General features: G+C 44.3%; 1 protein-coding gene across 1 annotated transcript in view; it reads right to left on the reverse strand.

The window, feature by feature from the left end:
- Positions 1 to 7548, reverse strand: part of LOC102867320 (chromosome unknown open reading frame, human C16orf62) — a 168633-nt gene that overhangs the window by 29545 nt on the left and 131540 nt on the right. The window contains exon 26 of the mRNA XM_006892659.1: positions 3333 to 3472. Within this exon, the coding sequence (XP_006892721.1) occupies positions 3333 to 3472 (140 nt within the window). The remainder of the gene's footprint in view (positions 1 to 3332; positions 3473 to 7548) is intronic.

Here is a 7548-nt window from a genome sequence, read left to right on the forward strand (position 1 = left end):
AATGAGCTTGGCACAGGATAGAGCAGGGTTTAGGGCTGTTGTACATAGGGTCGCTATGAGTCGCAAACGACTCAACGGCACATAACAACAACAACAACAATTTTATTTTTTTAATTTTAATGAACATTTACAGAGATTTTGGATTTTCATTCATTCATTGTTGCACTTTTTTTCTTTACTCCCCTCCCCCGAGTTCGCTCCTGTCTTTGAAAAGCAAAAGATAAACTTCTTCATTGGTATACAATCCCCCAACCCGCCCCTGCCCCTGCCCCCAATGCACTCCACTATGCAACCTTAATTCTGGATTCCTGTGATAATCATAATATGCTATCATATATCACTTTTAAACTGCTCTCTCCCTCATCTGTTTCAGTTCAGTATACTTAATCTATCCAGTTTTTCTCAGTCTTACCCCAACCCTGATGTCAGTCACTTTCTACAACAGTGGCACCATTTTCTTGCTGTCTTTTTCATGTCCGTCATATACAGTGTCCTTGACGTAATCCCACAATTCACCTTGGTTATTACTGTTCGAACTTCCTGAGATGATCTCCATATCCACGTGGCACAGAATCAGTAGTTTGGCTCTTGTGCACTTTTTCTATTTTCCTCAGCTTCAATATGAACCTGCAGACAAGCAACTGATGGCCTTTTCCACAGTTAGCCCCGCGAGGTTCTCACTGATGATTCTGACTTTCGCCATCCTCTCCCCACACACTAGATGTAGTTGACACAATTTCTGTATTTCATCACATCAAGTCTATGTAGAAAGTCACTGCTTATTTTATTTTTCCTCAATGGTATTTGAAATGAATAAACCATTGGCCTTACAAAATTCTATCATGTGACTTCTGGTTGTATTTCTCTCATCAACTTTGTATTTTCCAACTACCAGTCCTTCTCTAGCCAACTTTCATGTTCCACTTATCAGTGGTTATCAATGCAATCTGACTGAGGTTTGATTGATTTCAGACCGCAGAAGTCAACAAAAATCTTCAATTTCTTCCCTTTGGCTCTGATTGATTTCATACTGCAGAAGTCAACAGAAATCTTCAATTTCTTCCCCTTTGGCTCTAGTGGCTGGTGTGTAAATCTGAACAGCAGTCATATTAGCAGATCCTTGTAGTCACATAGGTATTACCAAATCAGTGACAGCCTTGTATTTCAGGATATATGTTGAAATGTACTTCCTGAAGATGATTGAGATTACATTCTTCTTCAATTTGTTATTCCTAGCACGTTGCTGTTATGTCCTATTGAATCGAGTATAACTCACAGTGACCCAGCATACACTATAGCTCGGAATCCTGCACTGTCCTGAGCCAGTCTCACTGACTCAGATATACCAACCCCTATTACCCGAGCTACTGCGTCAATCAATCTCCTCCAAGGTCTTCCTTTCCTGTGCTTTCCCACCACCCTTCTGAGCATGATATCCTTCTCCAAGGACTGGTCCCTCCTGGACACATGCTCAAAGTATATGAAACAGAGCTTTAAAATCCTTGCCTTCAAGAAGCAGCCAGGTTTCATCCTCTCCAGACCAAACCTGTTTATTCTCTTGGAACTCCAAAGAATGTGCAATACTCTTCTTCAGCATCACAACATCGCTCTGTCATCTTTATTCACTGTGCCGCTCTCTGATGCGTAGTAAGTGATTGCAAAGAGTGGACTTTTCATTGTCTGATTCAAAATGTCCAGTGCCAGTTCATTTCTGCTCACTAATGCCAAGGACATCAATCTTTAGGTGTTTTATTTTACTTACGATGACTTTCAATTCCTAGATCCATATTTTGTAGATTCCACATTGCAGTTATTAAGGGATGCTTGAAGTTGTTCATTCTCATTTTGAGTAGGACACATCAGCAAGTAAATATCTGGAAAGGTCAGACGTAGGAAGAAGCAGAAAAGAAAGAGGAATGAATACAAGAAACCCAGCGAGGAAGCAGGAGAAGTGAGGGAACTGTAACTAACGTCACACAAAAAAGGGTGCATAAACTGTCGAGTGGGAAATGAATTTGTTTCGTAAACTTTCGCGTAACAACAATCATAAAGCACAGGTGGCTTAGTGGTAAAGGAGCTGGCACTGCTAAGCCAAAGGCATGAGGTTCAAATCCACCAACTGCTCTGCAGGAGAAAGATGGGCAATCTCTTCCTGTGAGATTTACTGCCTCTGAAGATCTGCTCGAGGGTCATCTATAGGTTGGTTCTAACTCAGCGGCTCACAACAGTAATAAAAAATTACAAACAACCCAAAGAATATCACTGTCACCACCACTTCCGGTGCTTTTACATAACATTCTATGATGCTTCCTATGAGCCAACAGAATGATGTCATATATATTTCCTCACATAATCGTTACAATAACCCCAAGGGGAAGATATTCTTCGTATCTTCATCCTATAGATAAGGAAACAGAAGCCTAGCGAAGGTCTGCTATTGTCACAGACTGGAGTGCTGGCTGTGGACAAGCTGGGATTCACACATGGCTCCAAGGCTTGTGCCCTCAACCACTAAGCTGCACTCCCTCAGCAGTATGTTGTTGTTGTTGTTGTTGTTGTTGTTGTTGTTAGGTGCTGCTGAGTAGAACATGATCCACAGTGACACCATGAACAAAAGACCTGAGCCCTGTGTTATCCTGTGCCATCTTCACAGTCTCTGACACACTCGAGTCCATCAGTGCGGTCACTGTGTCACTCCACTAAGTTGAGGGTCATCCTCTCTTCGCCACCCGTCCACCTTTCCAAGCATGATGTCCTTCTCCAAGGAGTAACATCTCCTAGCAACATGCCCTCAGTATGTGAGATGAAGCCTCGGCATCCTTGCTTCCCAGAAGCACTCTGGCTGCACCCTCTCCAGGACATATCTGTTTGTTCTTTTGGAAGTACATGGGATATTTAGCACTATTTTCCAAAACCACAGTTCAAAGGCATCAATAATTCTTCTGTCATTCTTACAGACATTGTCCAGCTCTCAGAAGCATGGCAAGTAACTGAAAAGACCATGGCCTGAATTAGGTGCACCTTATTCCTCAAAATGACATCATTACTCCTCAATATTTTGGAGAGGTCCCTGACCACAGACTCTCCTAGGGCACTATGTCTCCTGATCACCTGACTGCTGGTTCCAAGTAAGATGAAGTCGTTGACAGCACCAATCTACTACACTCAGGCACCGTATGAATAGACAATAAGCCAAGCTCTTCAAATAGCTGACCATAAAACGTACTTCATGTGGATATGAGCAGGAACTTTCCCGAGCTTTTAGGCTCAGAACGTACATGAACACAAAGCAATGAAAAGCATCACCTCCATGTTGTTCTGGGGTAACGTACCGGAACGATCAATAGGGTAGAAAAGAAATTGCAGAGGAATTCCAGAAGGAATGGTTCTGACGGCCGCATCTTTCCATCAATATTAATCATCTTCGGAACTTCAGGAATGAGGGTGATCCCGGCTTTGAAGAAGGCATCAGCTGCAAGGCAAAAGAAAAGCGTATGAGTAAGACAGACAATCCGATGTCAGCCTGTTTACACAGCCTGGAAGCCAGTGTGGAGTCTGGTTAAAATGTGAGCCTCCAACAGCCAACAGGGCCTAGACAGAACAGGGCTCCTGCAGACCCTAACATCTTGCAGCTCAAAGAATTTCAACCAAACTAGATTGCAAATATTCAAGGACAAAAGCCGGAGGCTGGTTTTTACAGAAAGTTGACCAGACGCCAGCACTGGGGCTCAGGGCTCAGCTTGGACTGAGCGACTAAGTCCTTATATACCCCGCTTGGGGAAGGTGCGCTGTCATATGCCCATTTCACAGATGGGGAAAGGAGGCACTGGAAGAGAAGTGATTTTTCCTAAAGCAGTGCTTGGTGCCGTAAGAGGTCTGAGAGTTGGTGATGGAGACAGGCCTGTCTGCCTTCTAGGAAGCACTGCTTTTGTCAGAGAAATAAATGCAATAAAAACATCTAAAAGAATGTATGCACACACATGCTTGCACATACAACCATACAAATGTATAACTGAGTCAGAGCGCTGATGAATTATTGAGAAACAAAGACTTTTCCCCCAGTGATGTGAAATTATCTATAAAACTTTAAGTCTTCAGGGAGCTCTGGTGGGCTAGTGGCAAGAAGCTGCTCTGCAATCCCAAAGGCACGTGATTCGAATCCACCAGCTGCTCCACAGGAGAAGAAGGGGCAACCTCTTCCTGTGCTAGTTGGATCCACAGTACACAACAACAACAACAAAAAACCAAATAAACTTTAAGTCTTCAAAGGGCAGGCAAGGAGGAGAGGGAGGATGGAAAAAAAGGCGAGAAAGCGGGCCAGAGAAAGAGGCGTGAGCAAGAGGGAGGGAAGATGGAGAAGGAGTGTGTTCTTTCTAGAACTGCCAAACCACTAACCATGAGAAAAGGCCTTGAGGTCAGAGGAGAAAAAATGAAAACCAAAACTCTACTGAAAATCGAAACTGCTCAACGAGATCAAACGACTTCATGGTCCAAGTGCAGCCTCGCTGAAAATGCTCCCAGTGATGCAGAGAGAACGCAGTTATCCACATCTTGAGCAAAAGCAGGAACCCCAACCAGCACCCTGGAGGGGCGAACAACTCCACTGATGAGAACAAAGCCTGCGTTTAACAGAAGAGTATGTGTCTATAAAGCAACATAGTAGCTCCCCACCTCCTCTTCCTTCCTCAAAGGGGAAAAAGACCAAGACAGAACTGTACAGGGGGAAGATGTTCTTCCCAGCTTTCTGAATCGAGTTAGCTCTGCCCTGGAGGCTTCTTCCGCAGGCTGCCTCTGGAGCCCTGTACGTGAAATCTGCCCACGGCCTCCTCAGAGCACTCTCCCGGACACACAGGGACAAAGAGTGGGAAAGAGAGCTGGCAACACGACTGTGGTGATGTGACTATCATCAATACTTCAGAGCTGACCATGCAGCAGAAGACTGTGCAGAGACACTGCGCCAGAATCATGATCAGAAGTTATCCTACATGCAGTAATTACTGCAGCTCCATGAGCTCCTATAAAATGAGAATTTTACCTCCGGTCTGAGGCCAAGTCAGACTCCAACACTCAAGCCCTCTATCTGCTGTACTCTATGTACCCCTTTGACCAAAGAGTCCTTGAAAAGCCAAGAGAAAAGGGAAGGGCTTTATTCTGAAGAGCTGCGTCCTTTTATTAAAGCTGCATCTCCCTCTTTGCTTAGACTGCTGGGGAACTCAGCAAGCTTTCTTCTGCTGCTTGAAAACCTTACCTCGGCCTGTATTTTCCCATCTCATTCTCTGCTACCCTTGCTTTACCATGTAATCTTGGATTCTGGCTCGGCTTCAACAAGCAGAGTTTTGTTTTTAATATTTTGTTTAATTGTAGTGAATGCACTGTTATTGTTACTAGGTGCTGTCAGGTCATGTCGACATCTACTCGTAGTGACTCTGTAAATGAAGCTCTGCCCAAGCGTGCTCTGTAACCACCTCTGCCGGCTTCACTTCACTGTTACGTATTTACACACGAGATACATGAAATGAACTCTCACCATCCTGACCTCCGAGGAGCATTCTATCTGAACTCCTGGGCAAATCGGTTTGTTCTTTTAGAAGTCCATGCTACCTTTGTTCAATATCCTTTGCCAACACTAGAATTCAAAGGCATCCATTCTCTCTCAGTCTCTTAATTGTCTTGGAAAAGGTGCAGCCAGAGTGCTCCATAGAGGCAAGGATGGCAAAGCTTCGTCTCTCATACTTTGGACATGTTGCTAGGAGAAGCTACTCCTTGGAAAGGGGTATCATGCTTGGAAAGATGGACGGTCAATGAGAGAGAAAGACCCTCAACAAGGATTAGATACAATGGTTGCAGCAATGGGCACAAGTGTGTCAGAGATGAGGAAGACGCTACAGGATAGGACAGGAGTGAGATCTGTTGTTCACAGGGTCAATATGTGCTGTACTCAACATGCTGGCACCTGAAAACAACAACAATAAGTACTGGTTATGTGTTGAGTCGAATGCACTGAAGGCATTGGCTTCTTTGTTCATTACCATTGGTTCTTGGTCATAGGCTACTTCCTGAAATGGTTCAGAAGTGATCAATTTTTGGTGGTACAGTTTTGATGTTTCTTGTGTCACTTAACATTCTGCCCATAGAACCTTTCAGTATTCAGTATTGTAAATTAAAGGGTAGTGAATTTATATTAATGACAGAATACAACTTGGAAAAGGAGGGAAAGAATCATTGGACAGCTTGAAGAATATTCTTACAATCACCAGCTCATGTATGCACAAATACTGAAGTGGTATATGATCTGCTTTGGAGATTTTCAACATCAACAATAAAAAGACTCAGGCTTGGTTGATAATCCATCACTGATTCTGATCCTTCATTCCCGCGGCAGCAATTTCTTTTCCGAAGCAAAAACAGTGTTATTCTGTGCAATAACTCAACGTGGGTACTGGGTACTGGGCACAGCAATCACAGCCACGCAATCCCTGTATTCACTGAAGAGACTCAGCACTGCCTTTTTCCCCAAATTTCATCCCAAGACTCAGTGGGGTCTTTGTTAAAACAAGCAGGTTCCCAGACTCCTATCCATCCCCAAGGAAAACATATGCCTTTGGGAAACAGCCTGGCAGTTCTTCAAAACGCTAAACAAGGGACCATCATTGATCAAAACCCAAACCCACTATCGTTGGGTTGAATCTGATTCACACAGTCATTCAATGGGACAGAGCAGAATTGATCCACAGGGTTTCCAATCCTCCAATACTTACAGAAGCACAAACCTCCCCTGCAGCATGGCTGGGACTTGAACTCCAAACTTTTGGTCAGCAGGCAGAGTGTTTTAGATATACTTCAATGTTTAGAAAAAGGTCTGATAAGAAACACCAACTGAGGTCAGAAAAACTAGATGGTGCCTGGCTACAAGGTTTGACCACAAAAGAAAGTCTTAGACAAAAGGGGTAAAAAATACAGAACAAAATATAAAATTAAAAAAAAAATGGTCAGGTTTCCTCATCTGCTAGAGATTGGTGGGACCCACAGTATTACAGCCCTTAATCATTCTTCAAGACTGGAACTAAACTCAGGCCCATGGCACACTTTCAGCCAAATAACAGACAGTCCTAAAAGGCAAACAAAAACACCAAAGAGGTACTCATTCCTTAGGTCAACAGTAATACAAGGTTAAAATGGAAATATTACCCAAGACAAAGCTCAAAAGGCAGGAAGGGATAGTATAGAAGGATGAGTGGAATTGAGAATTATAGGGAGGAAGATGGGAGAATGGAGAGAGAGACAGAGACAGAGACAGAGAGAGAGTATGAAATAGAGAGAGGGAGGGAGTGTGGGAGGAAGAGAGAAAGAAAAAAAAACACTAAAAACTATTAAACAGCCCGCCGGGGGAACGCACGCCGCCGCCCGCCAGACCGGGGGAACGCTGCCGCCAGACCGGGAACGCCGCTGCCAGCCGGGGGAACGCACCCCGCCGCCCGCCAGACGGGGGAACGCCGCAAGAGGGACCCGGAAGAGACCCGGGAAGAGCAGCAGCCAGCCACCTGCCGC

Source organism: Elephantulus edwardii, unplaced genomic scaffold (genome assembly GCF_000299155.1).
Source record: "Elephantulus edwardii isolate Elephantulus edwardi_28Jun2011 unplaced genomic scaffold, EleEdw1.0 scaffold00117, whole genome shotgun sequence".
In the NCBI taxonomy this organism is placed as follows: Eukaryota; Metazoa; Chordata; class Mammalia; order Macroscelidea; family Macroscelididae; genus Elephantulus; species Elephantulus edwardii.